At 38.0% G+C, this 26,120-nt stretch overlaps 1 protein-coding gene across 2 annotated transcripts in view; it reads right to left on the bottom strand.

The window, feature by feature from the left end:
- Positions 1-26,120, bottom strand: part of SYNJ2BP (synaptojanin 2 binding protein) — an 81,353-nt gene that overhangs the window by 17,012 nt on the left and 38,221 nt on the right. For both annotated transcript variants that reach the window (XM_082451939.1, XM_082451940.1), the window contains exon 3: positions 21,959-22,221. In XM_082451939.1, the coding sequence (XP_082308065.1) occupies positions 21,959-22,022 (64 nt within the window). In that variant the 5' untranslated portion in view covers positions 22,023-22,221. The remainder of the gene's footprint in view (positions 1-21,958; positions 22,222-26,120) is intronic.

Raw genomic sequence — 26,120 nt, 5'->3', positions numbered from 1 at the left:
TAAAATTGAATTAAAAAAAGAACGAAAATTGACTACCAAGGTAATTTTTCCATGGACCAAACACTAAGTTGTGGGAAAGACTTCATTTTACAAAACCATTTATAAAGGGATTTTAGCTATGCAATAAAAAGAAATGAAAGAAAAGGGAACTTCCCTAGGGCTTTCTTTATGTCAGGTACTGTAGAATTCAAAGCCACAGTGCAAAGAGAAAGGAGATAGTTAGGAAACAATTGAAAAACAAATATCTGGCGGCACAATTGGAAAAAATAGCCATAATCAGTAGCCTTCTACTGGTTTCAACAGAAAACAGATACTTAAAAAGGTGAGAGGAAAGCTTATAAGTGGACCTCACAGTATTAACATAAGCACTAGCGAATCGATCTATGATTTAAGGAAACACATGACCAAAGAAGGAAGCAGCAGGAAATGTCTAATTGAAATATCATACCTCGTATACAGTGTACCTATAGCTAGAGAATGAAAAGAAGAATGCATAATAGAAAGAACTGCCACTGGAAGATGACTATTTCAACTTCTTTAAAGGGTAGGGTATGAAAATTTTGTTACTAAATGGTTTCCCTCAGAAAACTCTTAATTTGAATCATAGTGGGTGGGAGGTATTGGAAAGGGGATGGGAGGTAGTTAATTTAGATCAGATGGAAAGGTAGGTGGACCTTGATTATAAAAGACTTTGAAATAACTTTAAGACTGTGACAGGTTTGAGCAAGGTGGTTGAGGCCAACCACCCTCTCTCACTACTGGGAAAAACTATCTGGAGAAAATCTTTCAATGAAATCCAACATCCTCACCAAACACTAGAGCTGCCTCTGGGAATCCTGGGAACAGGAAGTATGTGTTAAGCAGCTGAATGCAATATAGTAATTAGGAAGAAAAGGGACTCTGCTACTGGTTATTTAAAGCTACAGAACAGTGATTAAAAAAAGGAGAGTGGATGGTGACCTAAATTGGAAGGAAATCCAAAACAGAGGGGATATGTGTATATGTATAGCTGATTCATTTTGCTGTACAGTAGAAACTAACACAACATTGTAAAGCAACTATACTCCAATAAAAATTAATTAAAAAAAAAAAAGGAGAGTGGAAAAAAATCTTACCAAAATTTTCTATAAACAAACAAGTGTAGTCTACTCCCCCCATCACATTATACAGGCATGTTTATAACCATGTTTATTGCTACTTCAATTGTAAATGAACCACACCAATTAATATGAGAACTTCTGGACTGACATGAAGTCCCTTTCTACGGTTACAACATTTACAAACTGAACTTATCTATAATTTGAAGCATCGCTGCAATAAACAGGAGTCGCCCAAGAAAAGAGTAGCAATACTACCAGTTTAAACCTGGGCCCCATGGATACCTACGTAATCCTCAGTCCACTTATTCATTAAAAATTATTGATCATTTACTGTGTGTCAGGCACTGCATTATATTCTGAGGAAAACATAAAGCTAAACTGGACAGTCTCTGCTTCAACAACAAATAGAAATTTATCCTTTTTCCTGTCCCTTTTAGATTTTGCAGAAGTAAATTAAAGTCAGAAGACCTAGCCACAAATTCAACTCCATAACTCACCTGGTATGCGGACTAAAACAAGTCAGTGTATCTCTGATCCTCAGCTTCTTCTTCTGTAACATACGGATGATAAATTCTGTCCTCTCTACCTCAAAAGGTAGTTGTTAGCATCCAATAACATAAAATCTGGAAAAATCCTTTATAAACTATGTAGTGGTTGCTATATGGAGTAGCTGCACTAAGAGTAGTTGTCAATAAACTAGTAGTGCCTGCGACAACCCCAAACTAGATAGTCTGATGGAGAAAGGATGAATAAATATAAAGTACAAATGTGAAAAGTCTTGAAATATAGGAAGACAGAGAGATTAAAAAGTCCACCCATCTATTAATAAGACAAGAATGGATTGGAACTCAAACTTATTGAAATTAAGGATGTCTCTTACCTGTGACCCACACATCTCCCTCATGAGTAGTTTCTAGCAATGGCGGTATTTAAAATATGCAGTAACCAGGCCAGCACATGCACCCACCAGATGACAGCTAGAAACAACCAGAAGGGGAAGGGCTATCCCAGTATATAACTGCTGATTATTGGCTACGTCTTAGGAAAACCTTCTATAAGTAGGGTGGATCACATATCTTGATTTGTCTGGGAGTCTTGGTATACACCTGTTGTCTCTGTAATTAAAACAGTCCCCTTCAATGTCAAAAGCATCTCAGTTTGGACCAATGTGATAACCCTATCAAGGGTAATGTAAGAATATGTTAATTGCCTCATGTTTTGTGGTATTGAGGAACTGATGGTAATTTAGGTGTTCATCCTTTGGGACAGGGGTCCCCAACCCCCAGGCCGTGGACTGGTAGTTGTCCATGGTCCGTTAGGAAATGGACCGCACAGCAGGAGGTGAGCGGCGGGCAAGCGAGCAAAGCTTCATCTGCCGCTCCCCATCACCTGCGTTACCACCTGAACCATCCCCCCTCCCCCCCGACCATCTGTGGAAAAATTGCCTTCCACGAAACCGGTCCCTGGTGCCAAAAAGGTGGGGGAGCGCTGCTTTGCGGAACAGGTAACTGAGAGATAATTAAAATTTAGAAGCACTGAATAATCATACACAGAGTAACAGAGTTTTAAAATGTAATGTTGATATTAATAGTATAAAATCTTCTTAAAAACACATTCATGCAGAACAGTATTACCTATTTACAAAAATGAATGCATATTTAAGGACATGTAAAGACACATTATCTGTGAGGGAAGGATACAGGGTGAGGTTTAGGGATGAAAGGTAAAAATAAAACCAAAGAGGGACCTTGCACGTACTGACGACGACAATGTATTATGGAGCTGAAGAGTATAATTAATTCAGTTCTTGGCATCTACTATCCAAAAGGGGTTGAAGGGAGCGGGAGAAAGAAAAAGACGGGGACTCAATAGACTTTTTAAAAAAGTGAGTGAATGAAAACGTACTCCATAGTGAACCCTGGTTATAATGTGCCAATAAATTTTTAAAACGTGGCAAGATTAAAATGGATTGCTTGGCCTCTAATTTGGAAGAGAAGTCTAAACACAAAAAAGTACAGATGGCATAAGAATGACACCATCATAGGACTGGGAGAGAAAGAAAATGTGCCTAGTATAAGAGCCCTGTAAAATTAAACAAGACATGCCGTCTTGTGGACTCCTTCTGTCTCCAGGTCTGGATCTTGAGCTTGTTTACAAATAAGAGCAGCAACAGCAGCAGCAACAACTAATATTTATTAAGCGTTTAATACGTACCAGGTACTATGCTATGTACTCTATGTACATTATCTCATTTAGTCTTCTCAACAAACACATGAAGTGTTTATCACTCACATTTTACAGGTGAATTTAAAAAGTCAAGCAGGAAGAGATTAAGTAACTTTATAAAAGGTCACACAGTTAACTCTTTGCAAAGTCCAGACACTAAGTTAGGATGTTTGATTGCTAAGTGTAAGTTTCAAACCATTTTGCTGTACTGTATCTTTGTAGAAAATATGAACAACTGCTTTAGAAAAAAAGTCTGCAAAGTCAACTTGTTTTGGGGCTGTCTTGAATAAGCAATGCTGGGATAATGGTTGTAGAACAGTCCTCAGGAATAATATATTCCGGAGGAAGAATTGGTCATTCTGGAGTTCTGTCACCTTAGTCAGGGTCCCTATTGCTTACTATCATGATAGAGAAGGAAAAATCCTTCATTTCCTTCAGATTCTTCTCTTTAAAATCTAAAGGTTATAAGTAAAAGAGCAGTGTTTCACAATCTGTTATTCTGGAAAAAATAATTCATTAAAATGAAACAAAACAGTCCATTAACCCCAATGATGATAGCCACTGTTGAGTTAAGAACACTAGATTGACAAACTCTCTACTTTCCCCCTATCTACCTGCAGGGTTTTTCTATCCCAAGATAATCTCACTAATTTTCCCTAGACACCAGTCAAGCTCTATTGGTCACACAACCCACTATTCATCTAATCTTTTTGTGGTAAAATATATGTAACACAAAATCAAGCACCACTGGACAAACAACTTACTGTTTGTTTAGAGGTAAAATATATGCAACATAATATTTAACACTTTAACCATTTTAAAGTGTATGATTCAGTGGCATTAAGTACATTCACAATGTTGTACAACCATCACCACTATCCATATCCAGAACTTTTTCATCATACCAAATAGAAATTCTATATACATTAAACAATAACTCCTCACTCCTCACTCCCCCAGCCCCTGGTAACCTCTATTGTACTTTCTGTCGCTACGAGTTTGCCTATTCTATATACCTCATATAAGTGGAATTATAAAATATTTGTTCTTTGTGTCTTGCTTATTTCACTTAGCATAATGTCTTCCAGGTTCATCCATGTTGTAACAGGTATCAGAATTTCATTCCTTTTAAAGGCTGAATAATATTCCATTGCATGTACATACTACATTTTGTTTAGTCAACTGTCAATGGACATTTGGTTGTTTCAACATTTTTGCTATTATGAATAATGCTGCTATGAACACTGGTGTACAAGTGTCTGTTTGAGTTCCTGTTTTCAATTCTTTTTGGTATATATCTGGAATTGAATTGCTGGATCACATGGTAATTCTATGTTTAACAATTGGAGGAACTGCCCAACTATTTTCTACAGCAGCTGTAGAAATTTAAATTCCAAAAAGCATTGCCCAAGGTTCCAATTTCTCCACATCCTCATCAATGTTTGTCATCTTCATTTTTGGGGGGTTTTGGGATAGTAGTCATTCTGATGAATGTGAAGCAGTATCTCACTGTGGTTTTGATTTGGATTTCCCGAAGGCTAGTGATGTTGAACATCTCTACATTAGCTTATTGCCCATTTATATATTTTTGAAGAAATGTCTCTTCAAGTTCTTTGCTTATTTTTGAATCTGGTTGTTTTGTTGTTGTTGTTGTTGAGTTGTAAGAGTTCTTTATATATTCTGGGTGTTAATCCATTATCAGATATATGGTTTGCAAATATCTTCTCCCATTTTGTGGGTTATCTTTCACTCTCTTTATAATGTCTTTTGAGTCATAAAATTATTAATTTGGTAAAACCCAATTAATCTTTTTTCTTTTGTGCCTGTGCATTTGGTGTCATATCGAAAAAATCATCACTGAATCCAATGTCATGAAAAAATTTCCCTATCTTTTCTTCTAAGAGTTTTAATCTTAGCTCTCAGATTCAGGTGTTTGATGCATTTTTAGTTAATTTTTGTACATGATGTAGGGCAAGGATCCAAATTCATTCTTTTCCATGTGGATATCCAGTTTTCCCAACATCATTTGTTGAAAAGACTGTCTTTCCCCTCACTGAATGGTCTTGGTACCCTTTCAAAAATCATTTGGCCATATACGAGAGGGCTTATTTCTGGGCTCTCTATTCTGTTCCACAGCTCTATATATCTGTCCTTATGTCAGTACCACACTGTTTTGAATACTGCAGTTTTGTACAAGTTTTGAAATCAGGATGTTGTGAGTCCCTCAACTTTGTTGTTCGTTTTCAAGATTACTCTGGCTATTAGGGAGTCCTTTGAGATTTCATATGAGTTTTAGGATGGGGTTTTCTATTTCTGCAAAAAGGCAGATGAGATTTTGATAAAGGTTGCACTGAGTCTGCAGATCGCTTTGGATAGTACTGTCACCTTGACAGTATTAACTCTTCTAATCCATGAATGTGGAATGTATTTCCACTTATTCATGCCTTTAATTTCTTTCAGCCAAATTTTGTAGTTTTCAATGTACAAGTTTTTGTCTCCTTGGTTACATTTATTTATGAGTATTTTATTATTTTTGATGCTATTGTAAATAGAAATGTTTACTTAACATCCTTTTCAGATTGCTCATGTATAGAAACTCAACTAATTTTATGTGTTGATTTTGTACCTTGCAACTTTGCTAAGTTTATTATTAATTCTAAGTTTTTTTGGTGGAACCTTTAGAGTTTTCTACATATAAGATTGTATCATTTGTGAACAGAGACCATTTACTTCTTCCTTTCCAATTTGTATGCCTTTGATTTCTTTTTCTTGCCTAACTGTTCTGGATAGAATTTCCAACACTATGTTGAATAGAAGTGGTGAAAGCAAGCATACTTGTCTTGTTCCTGATCTTAGAAGAAAAGCTTTCAATCTTACATCATTGACTATGACGTACCCATATATGGATTCTTCATATATGACCTTTATCATGTTGAGGAAGTTCCTTCTATTCCTAGTTTATTGAGTGTTTTTAATGTGGAAAGGTGTTGAATTTTCTCAAATCCTTTTTCTGTATATTGAGATGATCATGTGGGCTTTTTTTCCTTCATTCTATTAATATGTTGTATCACATCAACCAGTTTTCTTATATTGAACCATCTTTGCACTCTTGGAATAAACTGCACTTTGTCATGGTATATAATCCTCTTAATAGGCTGCTGAATTAAAACCATGTAGCTCTATGATCACCATAGCTTTCTGCGTGGAGACAATTTCTAAATCACCACCACAGGGAGTAAGACCCAAATAGAATCTAGCAGCTTCACTGGTTGGAGGAAATGGGGATGAGAGTTTGGGGAGGGTGAGGTTGCTGGAAGTTGCAGGGCAAAATTCTGGAAAGGAGGAAGTTAGACAAAAAAAAAAAAAAAAAAAAGAGCTCCAGGTATTTGAATGAGTCTTTCCAAGAGGCCATGTATACATTGAGTGGAACTCCACAAGGCTAGACAAATAAAAACTAGTAAGTTATAGGCTGAACAATTCTCAGAGTTCACGCAAGGCAGGGAGACTTTCAAATTCTGACCAACCAGAATCGAAATCCTCAGTGATTCACTAGGAAATTCAGTGGAGACCCACTTAGAACATTTGGAGGGCTCAAGTATCGCTGAAGTGAATGCTACTTTCGACTCACCCTAGAAAAGCTTACAAACAGGTCTAAAGAGGTGAAACTGACCTGCAAGTTACTTAACTGCCTACCAAAACAAATTCAACAATGTAATATTAAAAATGTTAATGTAAGAAAACAAACTGCAGACACTGAACAATGTAACAATCACAACATCCAGAATCTAATTAAAAATTTTTAACATGCTAAGAAGCAAGAAAACATGACCTAGAATCAAGGAAATAACTGGTCAATAGAAACAACCAGAAATAATAGAGGATGAAACTAGCAGACAAGGATGTTTAAAAGGCTATTGTAACTATGTGGAAATAATTAAAGGAAGTCAAACATAATGAGAAAATGGAAGTTTTTCCCCCAGTCTTGAAGTCGACTTCATTTTGAGCTGATTTTTGTGCATGGTGTAAGACAGTAGGCCAGTTGCATTCTTTTGCATGTGGCTGTCCAGTTTTTCCAACATTTTTTATTGAAGATACTATCCTTCCTCCACTGTATACGCTTAGCTCCTTTGTCATAAATTAATTGACCATATATGCATGGGTTTATTTCTGGGCTCTCTATCCTGTTCTACTGATGAAAATGGAAGATTTTTTTAGGAAAATGAAACTTATAGGTTTGAAAACTAGAATATCTGAAGGGAAAAATACACTAGATGTGAGTAACAACAGATTTGATACCACAGAATAAAAGATAAGTGAGAAGACATAATAGGGAAACCACAGTAACATGTGGGATAACAGGACATGGTTTAATATATATGTAACTAGAGTTCCAGAAGGAGAGGAAAAAAGGGAGATAGAAAAAAATGTCTGAAGAAAACAATTGCCTCAAATTTGATGAAAATATAAACAGATCGAAGAAGCTCAACAGCCCCAACCAGGATAAATACAAAAGAAAAAAACAGTAAGACATATCATAATCACATTGCTCAAAACCATGTATAAAGAGAAAATCTTAAAAGTAGTTCACAGGGAAAAAGGACACCTTAAGTACAAAGGAGTAAAGCTAAGAATGACAATAGACTTCTCCTCAGAAACTATGCAAGCCATAAGTCAATGAAGCATCATCTTTAAAATGCTAAAAGAAAAATACAAGTTAACTTATAATTCTATGTCCAGTGAATACAGCCTTCAAAAAGTAAGGCAAAATAAACACTTTGTCAGCAAAACAAAAGCTGACAGAATGTGTCTTAAGCAGATTTACATTATGATAAATATTAAAGGAAATTCTTCAGGCAAAAACAAAATACTGAATGGAAACTTTGATCTCTATGAAGGAATGAATACCACCAGAAATCATAAATACATGGGTAAATGCAACTTAAAATTAAAAGAATGAACATAGATATACTAAGCAGCTGGACTAACCATATTAATAAAAAGTAAACTTTGCAAAAAGGAGTATTACAAGGGATAAAAAGGGGCATTTCCTAATAAAAAAGGAGTCAATTCATAAGAAGACAAAACACTAGATATGAATGTATCCAATAACAGAATTTGAGTATCAATGAAACAAAAACTGAAATGAGAAAAAGGCAAGTCAAAAAGGACTACTGTAGATTTCAACATTTCTCCCTCAGTAATTGATAGAACAAGTAAACAGAAAAGTCAGCAAAAATATAGAACACTTGAACAACACTAAGAATGAACTTGACCTAATTTACATTTACAGAACAACATACTCAGCAACTATAAAATAAACATTCTTTTGTAGTGCAAAGGGAATGTTCACAAGGATTGATGGTAGGTCGAGAAAGTAAGTCTCAATAAATTTCAAGACAGAAATGAATTAGAAATCAACAAAAATAACTATATTAGTCTTCTTGGGCTGACATAACAAAATACCACAGACTGAGTGACTTAACAGAAATTCTGTTCTGGAGGCTAAGGAAGTCCAAGATCAAAGTACCAGCAAGACAGATTTCATTCTAAGGTCTCTTCTCTTAACTTGTAGGTGGCCACCATCTTGCTCTCTGGTCCTATGACTGCTTTGTTATACACAAAGAGAGAGTGAGCTCTCTGGGTCTCTTTCTATAAGGACACTAATTCTATAGGATCGGGGCCCCATCATCATAACTTCATTTAACCTTAATTACTTCAGTAAAGGCCCTGCCTCCAAATGCAGTCACATTAGAGATTAGGGCTTCAACATGTGAATTTTGGAGGGACACAAACATTGTCCTCAACAATAAGATATCTAAAAAATCCCTAAATGTTTGGAAAACAAATAACCTATGAGTTAAAGATGAAATTATAAGGGAAAATAGAAAACATTTTAGCTGAATGACAAATCAAAATATATTAAAAATTGTGGGAAACAATAAAAAACTAAATAAATGAAGATACACCATGTCCTGGACTAGACGTCTTAGTACTTTTAAGATACAATTCTAAATCAAAATGGATTTTTATTTATTTATTTATATTTTTTAAATTGACGTATAGTTCATTTACAATGTTGTGTTAATTTCTGCTGTACAGTAAAGTGATTCAGTTATACATATATATATATATATATATATATATACACACATTCTTTTTCAGATTCTTTTCCATTATGGTTTATCACAGGATATTGAATATAGCTCCCTGTGCTATACAGTGGGATCTTGTTGTTCATCCATTCTATGTATAACAGTTTGCATCTGCTAATCCCAAACTCACAATCTATCCCTCCCCTCCCCTCCCTCCCCCTTGGCAACCACAAGTCTGTTCTCTATGTCTATGAGTCTGTTTCTGTTTCGTAGATAAGTTCATTTGTGTCATATTTTAGCTTCCACATATAAGTGATAGCATATGGTATTTGTCTCTTTCTGACTTACTTCACTTAGTATGATAATCTCTAGATCCATCCATGGTGCTGCAAATGGCATTATTTCATAAAATGGATAATTTTAATGTAATCCCAATCAAAATCCAACAGAGATATATTTGTAGAAACTGACAAGCTGGTTCTAAAATTTACATGGAAATTAATATTCTGGGGTGTTTTTTTTTGAAACTTATATTATTAAAGTTCTAGAATAGTCAAAACATTTTTGAAAAGAAACATAAAATTGGAAGACTCACACTTTATTTCAAGGTTTACTATAAAGCTACATTTGTCAACATACTATGGTATTTGTATAGAGAAAGACAGGCTAATGGAATCAAATTGAGATCAATATTGGGCCCACATATAAATGGTCAACTGATTTTTGATACAGATAATGTATTTCAATGGTGAAAGGATAATGTTTTCAATAAGTGTTGGGACAACTGTGTATCTATATGAGATAGAGATAAAAATGAATGATTAACCTCAAACACATGCAAAATAAATTAATTTGAAATGTATCTTGGAACTAAATGTAAAAGCTAATCTATAACATTTCTATTAGAAAACATAGAAGATGTTCTTTACCTTGGGGTACTTAAGATTTCTTAGACATTACACAAATAGCACAACCATAAAAGAAAAAAAAAAAAAACTCGACAAACTGTTCTTCATAAAACTTAAAGCCTTCTACTCTTCAAAACACAAACCCTACTTCCCAAAAAGGAAAGGCAAGCCAAACCGAAAGAAAATATCTGCAACACATACACATGACAAAGGACTTGTGCCCAGAATATATAAAGAACTCTTACAATCCGATAATAAGAAAACAAACAATCCAATAAAAATGGGTAAATGACTTAAACAAATACTTCAGAATATATATGAATGGCCAATAAACATATAAAAATATGCTCATCATCATTAGTTATCTGGGAAATGCAAATAAAAAACCACTCCACAACCCCTACGATGGCTAAAATAAAAAGGAATGATAATATCAAATGTTGGCAAATGTTGGATGTGAGATAACTGCAACTGTCATACATGGCTGATAGAATTGTAAAATGACACACATACTTTGAAAAAGTTTGGCAGTTTCTTTTAAAGCTAAACACACACTTACCCATAAAACCCACCAAACCCACTCCCAATTATTAGGTATTTAACCAAGGCAAATTAAAACACGTGTTTACACAAAGAGTTGCATATGAATACTCACAGCAGATTTATTTTTAATAATCAAAACCCAGAAACAACCCAAAAGTCCATTAATAGGTAAATGGATAATCATAATGTGGTATATTGTGGTATATTTACACAATGAAATACTACTCAGTAATAACAAATAAATGCATAGATGACTGAAAGAAGCCTAAATACACTCTATATGATCCCATTTCTATCATGTTCTATATTAGGCAAAACTGATCTACTGTGATAGAAATCAGATCAGTGGTTGCCTAGAGGATGGGGTGAAAGGGCCCACTGCAGGAACACACAGAGAATTTTCTAAAGTGATGAGTCATGATTACACATGTGTATATTATTTGTCAAACTTCTTAGAACTTTACACTTAAAATGAATGCACTTTATTACAAGTCAATCATACTGCAATAAAATTGATTTAAAAATGAATCTGGTAATTCTTAAGTGCAAAAATGCAAGTATCCTAAGCAACTATCATTGACTCTTATTATTAATCAATAATAAAAGACAGTCTAAAGTTACCTGAAGCACCAATTATTTGGTGATAATTGGGCAAAAAATGTGATTACAGTACCCTACTTCTCACACAGTATCTTTTCATTGCAAATATGATAAAACGATTTTTTTAAAATTCTAAGCACAGTCTCAAGATGTTAATGTGAATGAAAGTTGAAAGTTAAAAAGAACTGAAAAATGCTGATATAGAAGATGAAGTTTAAACTCAAAATCCTCATAACCTACCTTTCTACCCAGCTTTGGACCCTCTCTGCTCTACACTATACAGTAACAACAAAATTTAATAATTGCCCTCACCAAAGAAGATATACAGATGTCAAATAAGCACATGAAAAGATGCTCCACATCGTATGTCATCAGGGAAATGCAAATGAAAACAACAATCGGATACCACTACTCACCTATCAGAACAGCCAAAATTCAGGACACTGATAACACCAAATGCTGGTGAGGATGTGGAGTTACAGGAACTTTCACTGACTGCTGGTGGGAATGCAAAATGGTACAGCCACTTTTGAAGACAGTTTGGCAGTTTCTTACAAAACTAAACATACTCTTACCATATGATCCAGCAATTGCGTTCCTTGGTATTTACCCAATCGTGTCAAAAACTTATGTCCACACAAAAACCTATGCATGGATATTTACAGCAACTTTATTCATAATTACCCAAACTCAGAGGAACCAAAACTCCTTCAGTAGATGAATGGATAAAGTGCAGTACATCCAGAGAATGGAATATTATTTAGCACTAAAAAGAAATGGACTATCAAGCCATGAAAAGATGTGGGGATCCTTAAATGCATATTACTCAGTGAAAAAAGCCAATCTGGAAAGGCTACATACTGTATGATTTCAACTATATGACACTCTGGAAAAGGCAAAGATCAGGGGTTACCAGGGTTAGGAGGGAAGAGAGGGATATATAGGTGAAGCACAGAGGATCTAAGGTAGTGAAAATACTCTGCATGAGACCATAATGATGGACATAGGTCATTATACATTTGTACATTCCCATAGAATGTACAATACCAAGAGTGAACCCTAATATGAACTATGGACTTTGGGTATTTACAATGTGTCAATCAATGTAGGTTCATCAATTGTAACAAACCTACCGCTCTGGTGGGGGATGTCAATAATGGGGGAGGCTATGCATATGTGGGGATGGGGGATATGGGAAATCTCTGTACCTTCTCAATTTTGCTGTGAAACAAAAACTGCTCTAAATAAATAAAGTCTAAATTAAAAAAAATAATAATTACCACCTCCCTGCTTTTCACCCTTCCACACACACAGCTGTTCGATGTCTCCAAGATTTTCGATGTCTTCTTCCTTTTGCCTAGAAACACATTTCACTTAAATTACTTGCTTAATTAACTCTTTACACTATTGCAGTAATTATCAATAGTTCCAATGATGAATAAAGCTGCTATAAACATCCATGCACAGGGGACTGGCTGTTTTTCATTTTTGTATCTCCTGTGCCCACACAGTACCTAGGACACATACAAACCTCAGTTGGTGGCAAGCGACTGTTAAAGCCATTGGAAGTAACACCTAAGCCAGGAATTCCTAACATTTCTAATTCTGGGGAAATGCGGCAAGGTTAATAACGTCTCTGTGAGCCTCTAGCAGGCTTTTTCATAACCTGAAAAAGAAGGCGCAAAAGAAAAGGAGGGAAATATAGAAGGGGAAGCCCAATGTCCCTAAAATGCCTATGACATAGGTTACCCTGCCTTTCCTGGATGACTCAACTCTTGCTCCTCTGAAATCTATTTTCCACACATCAGCAGTAATGACAGGCAGCATTAAATTAATTAAATGAGTTATCTTTGGTAAACTGCTTAGAAGAGTGCCTGATACAGAATCAACACTATAAAAGTATCTGTAAAACAAAACAAAACAAAACCCCCATTTAATTCTCACAACAAGTCTGAATAGGTGCTATTAATACTCTCATTTTATAGCTAAGGAAATCAAAGTACAGAGAAGTGAGGTAACTTGCCCAAGGCACATAGCTAGTAACACAGGCATTCTGGCTCTTAATCACTATGCTCTACTACTCGCTGCAATTATATTAAAATTCAGTTCTCTTTGTATCCACAGTGCCTAGCACAGAAACTTGCCCTACAGTCACTGCTCAATAAATGTGTAGATTGAAAGAAAGAATGAATGAATGATTCAAACAAGTGATTCAAGAGGTTAAATGACTAGGCATCTTTTCACCCAAAACTATTATATTCTCTGGAGACTCTCTGGTCCAAAGATGAAATATGTCAGTTGTTATTTGTTACTTCTCCCAAAAGAGAGTAACATGACAAAGAGAGAAAGAGGGAAACTCTTAAACCTCAAAGAAACAGAAAGATAGCGCAGCAACAAAAAATGTATCATGCCCATGGTCAGTCCCTGTCCATCCTGGTGCCCCATCTGATGGAGGCGACAAAGAATATGGCCTGTGTGAATGAAAAAAATATTGCCTGCAACATTGTAAACAAAGGTTGTTGCAGCCATCAAGCCATCACATTACAGCTGCCCGCGACAGTGAGCCCTGAGGAAACTCAGGATTGAAACAGCATGCTGGCCATCAAGCAGTCAGCCACCGCAGCCATCTCCAATGATGTACCCTGAGGAGACTCAGGGTGAGAAAGCACAGGATACTGGCCCCAGATAGCTGAGGTGCATATGAAAGGAATGATTTCAATGAGCCCAGACTTTTGCATCTTCCCATACACAGAAAAGCACTAAATTCCTTAACTTGAGCTGTCTGGTTTTCTTTACTTAACAGGAATCTTTTGATGTTCTGACTACCTGGTCTTTGTTGCAAAAACTCCTATGTATCCTGGCTCCTCCCTCACCCCTTCAGAGCAGACTCTCAGAGCTATGTGAGAGGCTGCGTCCCAGGCTTAAGTCCAGTTTTGTCTGCTAAATAAAACATAACTCTCAACTTTTAGGTTGTGCTTTTTTTTTTTTCAGTCAATACCGACCAAAGATGTTTCAGGCAGTACGTGCCAGGATGTACATCAGGGCCTCTTTTTATTGCTCCTAAGCTTCTCTTTCAAATATCTAGGTAGGCATTTGATCTACCTATTCCTCATCCCTCCAGAATTTGGCTTCTCCAGCTGGCTCTCCTGTGGACTTGACGGTTTATTGCAACCAGATTACAACTAGTTATACTAATTATCATTTTAATTTGTTCTCTTTGTTTCCAAATTATTTGTGCTTTTTGTCTCTCTGCTGCACTATGACTTTGTTAATGTTACTAGCCGTATTACTTATATCCTGTCTATTTTATAAGATTGTTGTCTCCTGCATTACCCCAGGTCCCCCAAAAAATTAGTGATGTCTTGAGAGTTAAACCTATATAACTCTATATAGAATAATTGTAATAGTGCAACTCTAGGTATGTGAAGAAGCAACAAGGGAAAACATTTCCTGGATCATAATAAACTAATAAGACGGGGGGATCCAGAGAATTTTAAATTATCAACAGGGCCTAATCCAGAAATTGGCACCTTGAGTGGCATATCAACAGAATCTTTGCCTGATCTAGGAATGAGCCTTCCTAGCACTGTGGGACAAAAATCAGTCATGAAATGTCTCCCAAACGTTGGTCGAATTTATGACCAAGGGGAGGGACTGTATGTGAAAAGTGTTGCCTGCCATTTTGGTGAACAAAGGATGTTGCAGCCATCAAGCCATCAAATTACAGCTGTTCCTGACAGTGAGCCCTGAGGGAACTCAGGATGGAGACAAAGGGGCTGACCCACTGCCAAGCCCTGAGCCACTGCAGACACGCCCAGTGGTGCACCAGGAGGGGACTCAGGATGGGAAAGAACAGGATACTGGCCCTAGATAGCTAAGGTGTGTATCAAAGGAATGATTTCAATAACCCAGACTTGCATCTTTCCATACATAGAAAAGCCCTAAATTCCCTAACTTGAGATATCTGGTTTTCTATCATTAACGGTAAACTTTTGATGTTCTGACTACCTGGCCTTTGTCTCAAAACCCCTATATATTCTGGCTCCTCCCTTACCTCTTGGGAGCAGTCCCTCAGAGGTGTCTGAGAGGCTGTCTTCTGGTCTTGAAGTCCTCAGAAAGAATGCCAAATAAAACATTTAGATTGTGCATTTTCTCAACATTTAGATTGTGCATTTTCTTCAGTCGACAGCATCCTTATTCTCTCACTCCAGGATAAGCCCTTTTGCAAGCACTGAATTTGTATGTCTGGTCTCTACTAGATCATGTCTCTACTCGTTCCCTTGCTTTCAAAATGTTTTGATCTCTTAATTTTTGCCTGATATTACAATTTGTACCCTGTTGCCCTCTTTTCAATTTTCTCTTATTCTGCTGCTTCTTGCCCAATATATGGTAAGCTGTACATAGCAACAGGCATGAAAACACCATAGTTTTGTACAAGGGGAGAACGACATTATCTAATTCGTTTCTAAGACACTTCCTAAAGGCATTGATATTTCCTTTGGTCTTTTGTCTGAAATGTTCCACTGAGTCTGACTCTACTGGGAACATATCTTATGAAGGTCCATAAGTCTTTGGATATTCTACCACTTGAGGATAGTTAGCACATGCCTACCATAATTATCCTCCCACTGAACTGCAAAATTCTTAAAATAGGGATAATTTCTTATTCTTTATCCTAGTATCAATGATTCCTAATCATAGTGTACATAGTAAACACTAAATGAATATTTTTTAAAACAACTTCCCTTTATTTCTGAGCCTCCTGAAACCAAGTTTGTTCTGATTCAATCAATCAAGTATAGATAGTTTTCCTAATAAATAATTTTGCATTTACTCAGATACAATCATTGGCTACTTTGTTGCCTAGTCACATGGCTTTACAAAATGTTTCTATAGTTGAGCATCTATCAGCTTGCCTTTCTACTTCTATCTTGAAAAAATTCTTAATAAGATTGATCCTTGAAGCAATCTTTAGAGACACATTCTTTGTATCATATACTTTTCTCACTCTCTGTGTTTTTCCACTTATTCCATCTCCTTGTTTCTGGAATGTTAGCCAGTTTCCTACCATTATATCACATTATGACCAAACTGATTCTTCTCTCTTAAATTGTATTTAGTGGAGAACCTTGTTTATGACTTTTTGAAAGCTGAAATAGACCATGTTACTGGTTATCTTTATATAACAACATCCTATTATACTTTTCTGATATTCATCGATTCGCCTAGTCATTTCATGAACATTTACTGACCACTTTGTGTCATGTACCAGGCAAGGCATTAGGAAAACAAGAGATGAAATATATATCCTTTTAATCAGAAGAGCTCAGACTGAAGTAGAGGGAAGAGGAGACACAAGTAAGGAAGCAAATATAGAAATGACGCTATTTTTCTCTCTCTGTGTTCCCACAGGACTCTGTGATCTTTCTAGGATCGTTCAGAGCCTGGATTTTTAAGTCACATAGACCTGGATCCAATTCTTTTTTTTTTTTTTTTTTAACATCTCTATTGGCATATAATTGCTTTACAATGGTGTGTTAGTTTCTGCTTTATAACAAAGTGAATCAGCTATACATATACATATATCCCCATATCTCTTCCCTCTTACATCTCCCTCCCTCCCACCCTCCCTATCCCACCCCTCTAGGTGGTCACAAAGCACCGAGTTGATCTCCCTGTGCTATGCAGCTGCTTCCCACTAGCCATCTATTTTACATTTGGTAGTGTATATGTGTCCATGCCACTCTCTCACTTTGTCCCAGCTTACCCTTCCCCCTCCCCGTGTCCTCAGGTCCATTCCCTAGTAGGTCTGCGCTGGATCCAATTCTTAACTCTGCCACTTAAAAAGTTGCGTGATGAGAGTCAAGGTTTTCCCCTTTGCAAAATGGGATAATAACCATTTTATTTATTCCCTGTTGGGAGTAGATGAGACAAAGTGCTTAGTTTGGCAATACATGACAGATAATAAATGGTGTCTGAGATTCATAATAAGGGGGCATCTAGCCTGGGTAAAGAAGGCTTCCTGGAGGAGGTGACTCTTGAATTGAATCTTAATCAATGAATAGGAAGGGGAAGGAATCAAGATGGAATCTTAGAGAAAGGTTAAGTTTCCACACCACCATTGAGAACTCTTCATAATCCAGTCTCTACCTATCTTAGCAACCTCTTCTCCCTTAACTCTCCTAAATGAACCCTTCCTTCTATCCAGGCTGGTTTATTCACTGATCTCAGAATATGCTTACTTATTTTCTTTTCTCTATTTCTTCTTAGGCCATCCCTGGTTGTGGCACTAGCCTAAAGCTTGTCTATAAGAGCAACATAAGTTCCACCTTCTTGTAATTGATCAGTCTGGCCCCCACCGATGCCTCCATCCTTTCACCTTTTCTAGCACAGGGTTAGATTAACATACTTCCCTACACACTTCCTTTGCCCTCCTATTACATCCATGCCCGTCATAGTCCTTAACCGTCTGCACCTTTGCACTGAGATTTAACTTTTTACATGTGAATGTCATATCTCCATTGGAACATAAATTCAATGAGGGCTAGACTTCACATAATCAAGAGAAAATAGGGCAAGGATACAGCACTTTATTCTCAGATCTATTTGGCATATGAAGGGTCAGAAAACTGTTAGCAACAGTCTCAGGGTTAAACACAAAGCACATGGCAGGTCTGTAGAGGCTTAAATGCTTGGACTTAATGAGGTTTCCTGTTTTTAGGTTCTCACCTTGATACGCTGTCAGCTCTGTCAATAGCAAACTATAAAAACTTTCCACTGCGGATTGTGTTAGTCATAAGATGCCTCAAATCATTCTGGAAATAAGGCATGATATAACAAAATAAAGGTCAGGAGAAAGGCTGGGAGCCAACTCCTTAGACATAGCTACTACACTGGGAGGTAGTATATGGAACACTATAATCAACAGATCTGGGTTAAATTCCTGGCTTTTGAAACTTACTGGCTTTAGAACTTGGGCAAATCCTTAACCTCTCTGAGAGACAATTTCCTCAATTAATAATGTGGATTAATCACCATTCACGGTGGTTGTGAAGAAAAAAAATTTATATATATATAAAAAGTAACTAGCACACTGCCAGAAAGAGAATACTTCCTTAATTATTCATTATTAAAAACACTGTACCAACCCATTACCCTCTGCAACTCCTTTAAAGAAAGTAGAAAAATAGAGATTCTGTTCCCTCTTTAAAGGTGGTAATTGGGAGCAACTTGCTGAAACTCACTGATAACTCAGTCCTGAACAAGCAATCCTAATATCCAACATGAAGTAGGGTTGTCTTTATGGCCAATATGTACCTGTTACAGTGAAAAAAAGCTAAATTAGATTCTTGTCATACTTCTTAGAGTAACTGAGTCTTTCCAACATTAAGAACTCTCAATTTGATAAAAGTGGGAGGCTTCGAGACCATAATCAAGCTGGATGCCCATAGAAAGAAAAGAGTGTTCCATAAAGGATAAAAAGTAAACTCTTCAAACCCTTGAGGGCATTTCATTTGAGATTGTGATTGATTCTTCAGACCACCTACTGTTGGTTCAAAATGGCAGGAACCATAAAACAACACATGGAATGGGCCAAAGAATCATGAACTCTTGGAAGTGGAAGAAACTTACAAAGTCGTCCAGCCTAAGCCTCTCCTTACACGGCTGAGGAAGTAGGCATAGGATAGATGCCAAGCTACGTACCAAGCTTCCTTTTGCCTCATCAGATACTCACTTCATTGTCATAATTTCCCCAAGATTTTATTTCCCTTGCAGTAAGCAAGATCAGACAGAATAGGTTCATTTGCCTTGCAAAATGGGCCCAAACACTGGAATTACCCAAGACTCTTGCCCCTGACAGAACACTGACACAAAAAGGCAAAAGTATATACATTCTTGCAGTTACCTGATTAAACTATCAGGTCCCTACAAAGGACACTGTCCTGAAACAAAGAGTGACAATTCTGTCTACAAACAGAAATGCATACTTGGAACTAGAGGCTTTTCATATTTCTTCTATAGAAAGAAAGAACGCTATGGGACTACCAAAATTACTGGAAGCTTCTAGTGGTGATAACTGACTTCTTCCCTATGTATCTTCATGATGGCACAGTGAGGAAAAGCGGAGTTAGACTGTGAGACTTCTTAGGAATACCACATAGCAGGTAACTAGCTTTGGGAGGTGATAAACAGAAACTTGGAAGCTCGTTAACTGAACTAATCAAACTTCAAATGACTGTTTTTATCCAAGTTTGTGGCTCTACTCATCTAAACTTTTAAGTTTATCAACTTATATGAGTAAAACATGAAAATGCTTAGAAAAAATTAAAAGTCACTAGGTGAATAAATTCATTCATTTTTGAATAAATGCACATACAAAACAGAAATTAAACAACTCTGAGGTGAGATATATTAGCATATACAATTATTTTTAATCAGTCCTTTGACGTTTGTCCTAATTCCAATAATGCAGAAAAATGGTAACACTAGGAACTTCAGGTCTGCAAGATCAATAGGATCAGAAATTTCAGTGAATAGTGAGCTGAACATTAATCAACACTGTTATGTAAATACCAAAAAAGGTAAAGTGATATTACACTAAACTTTTAAAATATTTAGTGACTGGAATATGCAAGAGAATATCAGAGTTCTGCTCTGCTCCAGTCAGGAGATCCTGAAAATACTGTGGATACTGCAGCAAAAGGACGATGTCAAAATACGTTAAATTCTTAAGCAAGAGACAAGAATCAAACTTCAAATCACATCACAAGAGAGCTAATGTAACAACTAGGGATATTTAGGCTGTAGAAGGAAGAGACAAAACAGGAGAACAACCAGATGCCTTTAAATACTTGCAAGGCTATCATTGTTTCAGTTGGCCCTAGGAGAAGAACAAGTACCAATGGATGAAAAGCACAGAAAAACAGATTTTGGTTTAACAATAATTTTCCATGTTAGCCTCAAAAGTCAATAACCATTAACAAGGAGAGAAGGAGAAATTTACATAAAATAAGAAAAATGTACCTCAGAGACTTGGGCATACCGAATGAGCCTTTGACAAAAGTTTAGGAGATCGTATGAAGCATGACATTAAACCATGCAGATTAGCAATAAATTACACTCTCATAAGTAAAGTTGATTTCCAATTTTTTTATAACAAGAAAAAAGACAAAGCATGGATGATTCAGAAAGCCATATTTTATGAAAAATAATCTATGAGTGGTGGTCAAGCTACTGCAAAATTCCAGATGGGAAAAGATGGACTGGTCTAAGTAGTGGCGATGGAAACAGAAAGGAGTGAAAGACTTAAAAAATTATTTCCGATAGAGCTCATGGTACTTGATGAGTTGTTGGAGACTCTTGAAATAACAGTATTTAGCAGGATTTACTGTGTTAACCTAACCATTTATCTACTAACAATAAAAACAACAATAGTAGTGAACACACAGTGCTTAGCACACAATGTTCTAAATATTTTACATAGATTAACTGATTTCATTCTCGTAACCATAGGAAGTGTACTCTATTATCATGCACATTTTACATAAGAGAAATTAAGTCTTACATCAGTAAAGTTAGTTAATAAATATCAAAGAACTGGTAAGAGGTTAGATACCATTTTTGGACCTACATAAGCCCAAAGCTAAAGCTCTTAATTGATACACTAGACAGCTGTAAAGGAAAGGCAACAAAAGCCAAAGTGGGCAGCATGTAGTACTATTAAGAGCCTAGTGGAGTGAAGTGCGTCAGGAGATAAGAGCACTGTAGGTGAAAGTGAGGATTTGGTAGTATCAGAATCCCATGACCGGCTTGTTGGAAGGAAGGAAGGGATGAAAAGGACCAAAGAAACACCTACATTGAATCCAAATTCACAGAGATGGGTCCTAGGAGTTAACCTTTTTTTAAAAAAAAAAGAAAAACCAAAAAACCTTGGATAATTTTGAGGCGAAACCAGATTTGGGAACATCTGTAGTAGATCTCTAAGGTCTCTTTCTGGTTTAACATTCCAGTTAAACCGTCTAAATGAATTTCCCAGAAATGAAAGGAGGGAGGGAGGGATACTAGCACCAAGAAAACGGCTATGCATTTACAGTCCACACCGTTTATGCTCCCATTTTACTAAACTGTCTCTCATAGAAAGAGGGATAGAGCAGGCAAATGGAAGGAAGGGTGTGGTGTCCACGGGTGCTGGCTAAAAAGCAGGCTTTCCCCCAGGATTTTCCAGTACCCTTAGCAGGAAGAAACTCTTCCTGACTATAAATACATGTGGTAATCCGACTGCAAAATGAGGTGGACTCCTCAGATCCGTCTCAGGCTAACGCTGGATGCCAATATAGCCTTCTATGTGCTCACAAGCGTTGCATGAAATATCTCGGTGGGGGCCTGCCTTCTCCGAGGCCGAAAGAATCTGGCTCTGCTTAAGAGGTGTCCGCTCCGCAATTACAGCCTCAAGTACCCTACTCCCAGCGATGATCACTTCTGCACATACCTGAGGGTCCTCTAGTGAGATTGATCTCCTCCTCAGTAAGCAAGTAATCCACTCTTCCGTTCATATTTTACTCTTGTCTGGCTTCCCAACCTGGGTCAGCGAGGGCTCGCGCAGGCGAAGGTGAAAATCACCCCGGCGGCGGCCACAGCACCGCACTTTCGATTTCAGTAACCCCCGAACCGGAAGAGGAAGCCAGGAGAGCGGCGAGCGCCAGGAATTCTGGGAGTCGTGGTTCTGGCTGCCGCTCTGAAGCGTTATCTCACCTGGTGGTCAAAGCAAACTGAGAGGTGAGTAAGGAGCGCATTTCTATCCTGATTTACTATTCGGGGCGAGTGGTGGTGAGGCGGGGGAGGCGGGGGAGCAGGTAGGGATAGGAAAGGTAAGAGACATAACTGAATTTATATTGTCAAGGAAAAATGAAAACTAAGATCTCCTGCCATCTCAGAAAATCTCACCGAATGTAGAAAAAAAATTATATTATTCAGTAAGCCCTGAACCAGACTGGGATGGGTGTCACAGGCAATTGCTAATGCGATTGCAAAGAAAGAAATCTCACCCTTCTTTACAGACAAGCAGATACAATCCATTACGTGCATGTTCTCATGTAATAGTACTACGTAACCACACCGTTTGCTGTACCTTCTTTGGTAGGTCACGCTTGGGGTAGCCATTTGTGTTCGTTAATTGCCATTATCGAAGGGAAAAAGAAAACTTTTCTATTTCTGTGACAAGAAGGTACTTTTAGCTTGGAGCAACGAGCCTAGGCTAACTTCTATGGTGCGAGGATATGGGGCACTATCTTCCTGGATATTTAGATTTCAAAGAGTTGGCTCCCAGGACCTTAAGAAAAACTACTGAGTTGTACCTGGTAAGAGGCTTGTTTAGCTTTTAAAAAGACTTATATACATATAAAAGAGATATAGGAAGGATTTATAATTATAAATTTGTTCAAGAAAATTCTCTATGAAAGGGTAGAGGGGTAAAGGTCTCTTCCTTTTGGTAACAGGGAAAACAGGGAAAATTCAATCTTTTAATTTTTTTAAGTCCCTGCAGTAAGACTGGTAAACACAGTAGCTTCTGGTTTGATTATTTAATCTGAATTGGAATGCCTTAATTGGAATTGAACTTTTCAATCTTCCATCAATCCCTGTGGTCTAACTCCAGGTGGTTTCTCAAACCAGAAGCTACTGTGTTTATCAAACAAAACAAGAAAGAGGCAGATTAGGCAGGAAGGCCTCTTATTTGCCAATCCTGAGAGAAGTTAATATGGAATAGTGGAAAGAACACAGGAGGTGATGTTAGAAGAGCTGATCTCAAGTTTCAGCTCCATCTTCCACTTGTCTGGCTTTGATCAGGTAACCTAATATCTCCCAATTGTGTTTCCCCATCTTAAAAAGGGCATGATAATAGATCTTTAAAATGTTTTTGAAAAGAGTAAATGAGGGCTTCCCTGGTGGCGCAGTGGTTGAGAGTCTGCCTGCCAGTGCAGGGGACGCGGGTTTGAGCCCTGATCTGGGAAGATCCCACATGCCGCGGAGCAGCTGGGCCCGTGAGCCACAATTACTGAGCCTGCGCGTCTGGAGCCTGTGCTCCGCAACAAGAGAGGCTGCGATGGTGAGAGGCCCGCACACCGCGATGAAGAGTGGCCCCCGCTTGCCGCAACTGGAGAAAGCCCCCGCATAGAAACGAAGACCCAACACAGACATTAAAAAAAAAAAAAAAAAAAGAAAAGAAAAGAGTAAATGAGATGAAAATTTTAAAAATGACTTCTCAACTTCAAACTCAGATTCATGCCATCCTCAACTTCCAGCCCTCCTCAACACGTGTTAGTTGAATGAGTGAATAAAGTGATCATAATAAAAAACAAAGTATGATAAGTGAAAAAAAAAAGTAAGTAGGTGATATTGGAATGCCAAGAGAGAAGACATCACATAGAAATGGGAAAAGAAAATCAAGAAACTCATTAATGAAGAAATTTTGAAGAAAAATAAAAGTTTCTTGTAGACTATGTGGGGGTGGGGGAGTCACTACTCTGTACCTGGGAAGATTGCCCTTTTCACCTGAGCCCTCAGTTTCAAAAGAAACACAAAGAGCAGTAAAAGAAAAAAGGTCACCAAATAAGTTTAGGAAGTGCTGGTAATAAGTGGAGCAACAGAAGGCATGTAAATTGTCTTTATACCTTAATGTAAGTATAGTTTTTAAGAATGAGGAAACTATAATATGTAGGAAGGCAGATAACAGAGGAAATAGGAGTTTCCACTAAGAGAAAACAATTGAGAAAAGCTATGGAATCAGGGTAGTCATGGTATTACTGAACACAAGTGCATGTGCCTGATGACGCACAGTGAGGCCAAACAATACCAAAACGTCGGAGCTTGGAACAGAGAATGGTTTATTGCAGGGCCATGCAAGGAGACGGGTGGATCATGCCTTAAAAACCCCAAACTCCTTGAAAGCTTTCAGCAAAGCCCCTTTATAGGAAAGGTGAGGGAGGGGCGTGGTTAGTTGTTGCAAACTTCTTGGTGTCAGATCCTTTGTTCTTGAGGTCAGGTCATGGTCAGGTGATGGTGTTCCTGTAACTTTCCACCAAACGTTATTCTCTGTTCTGACAAGAAAGGGCAAGGTCCCAAGGCATAACTTTCACCTTTCACCCTCTGAGGTCCAGGTCCTGGCTAAGAGAAGGGGGTCCCTGCGGGGGCCAGTTACCCTGCCCAGGAGCGTTCGTCCAGCACCCAGTCTGGGTCCTCCTCCCAGTACCCAGGCCCAGCTAAATAGGCAGATCTCAGCTGGCAGTGCCCTCAGGGCCAGGTCCCCAGTCCCTGCCCAGCCATCATCACTGAGGGAACCAGGTGCCTAGGACCCAATTGGTCCTCAGGCACCTCAGGCTGCCTAAATGGGGGTAGGGAGCCAGGTCCAATGGACTGCAACCCATGCAGACTGCCACTGCCATTAGGTCGCAGAGGTGGGGATGGGGGAGAGGTTCATCACCACCTCAAGGCCTGGGCCTGGCCAGTGGGTGACCTTGGTGAGGCCTATGGAGCCCTGCAGGACACAGCCCCCTGCCTGTTCCCTGGGCCTCCCAGCTCACCCACCAGCCTGAGGCCAGGTGAGCTGTAGGGCCCGAGGGAGAAGGCCAGGATCCACCTCTTACCTCACTCTCTGCCTGGTGACCACCACTCACCCGAGGGTTGGCCTAATGGGCCCCCTAACCGCCATGCTAGTGGTCTCGCAGTAATGGCTGCCTGGTAACGGCTGCCTGCCAACGGCTGTACGCCCCGCTCTATTACAATTCCCCCCTTTTTTTTGATATTCCTCAATCTTGAGGAGAACATGTAGGTATGTTTTATATCTAAAATAAATCATGGTTAATCATGAACTTGGCAGAAGAACTCGGTTTTAGGGGGACTTGGTTTCAACCTCCAATTCTGTTTCACACTTCCCCGAGTCTTTCAGGAAATGGGGTGATGACCGCTCTAGCTACTTCCTGCTAAAATGGGACACAGTCCTACCTTGATTTGGGGCATGGATACCGAGTTGGAAATAATCCCAAGTTCCAAGTCCTGGATCCAAGTCTTGTATAAGAAACATCTCATTCCCTGAGGAATTCAGGAGACTAAGCCTGAAAACCAGTATGGACCTGGTATACTGGGGGAGACTTGTTGCCACGTAGCCAGACTCACAGAAGTATAATTTACCAAATTGCTTTAAGTCATGAGTAACTTGATGGGAAGGGCTTCCCTATATCTGGAGAACACAGATAAAAATCAGTAATATTCCAGACAAAACGTATAATCATTATAACCATATACACCAGTTTACTCAGTAACCAATCCTTTTGTTATCTTTTTATGAAGCCATCAAGTCTTCCATTAGTATTTTAAGTTTCTTACCCAGTTCAGTGGTATAATCTGAAATTTATTAGAGACCTGCACTTATCAAAAAAGTCCTCCCTATGAATCTTATTGAAGATAAAGCACTTTTGCAAAGCATCAGCTTAACTGTCTATTAAAGACTTAAAAAGGCAAGGTTAAAGATCTGATCACAATGCGTTGACAAAACTTAATTTGCTATGATATAACCAGAGTTATGGCTGATAGATTATACCAGGACATATGTACATTTCAGAAACTTTATATAATTTGTAGAATATCTATAGTAGTAA

This window comes from Balaenoptera physalus, assembly GCF_965194825.1.
Source record: "Balaenoptera physalus genome assembly, chromosome: 2".
Lineage (NCBI taxonomy): Eukaryota > Metazoa > Chordata > Mammalia > Artiodactyla > Balaenopteridae > Balaenoptera > Balaenoptera physalus.
This window is presented reverse-complemented; position numbering and strand designations above follow the sequence as displayed.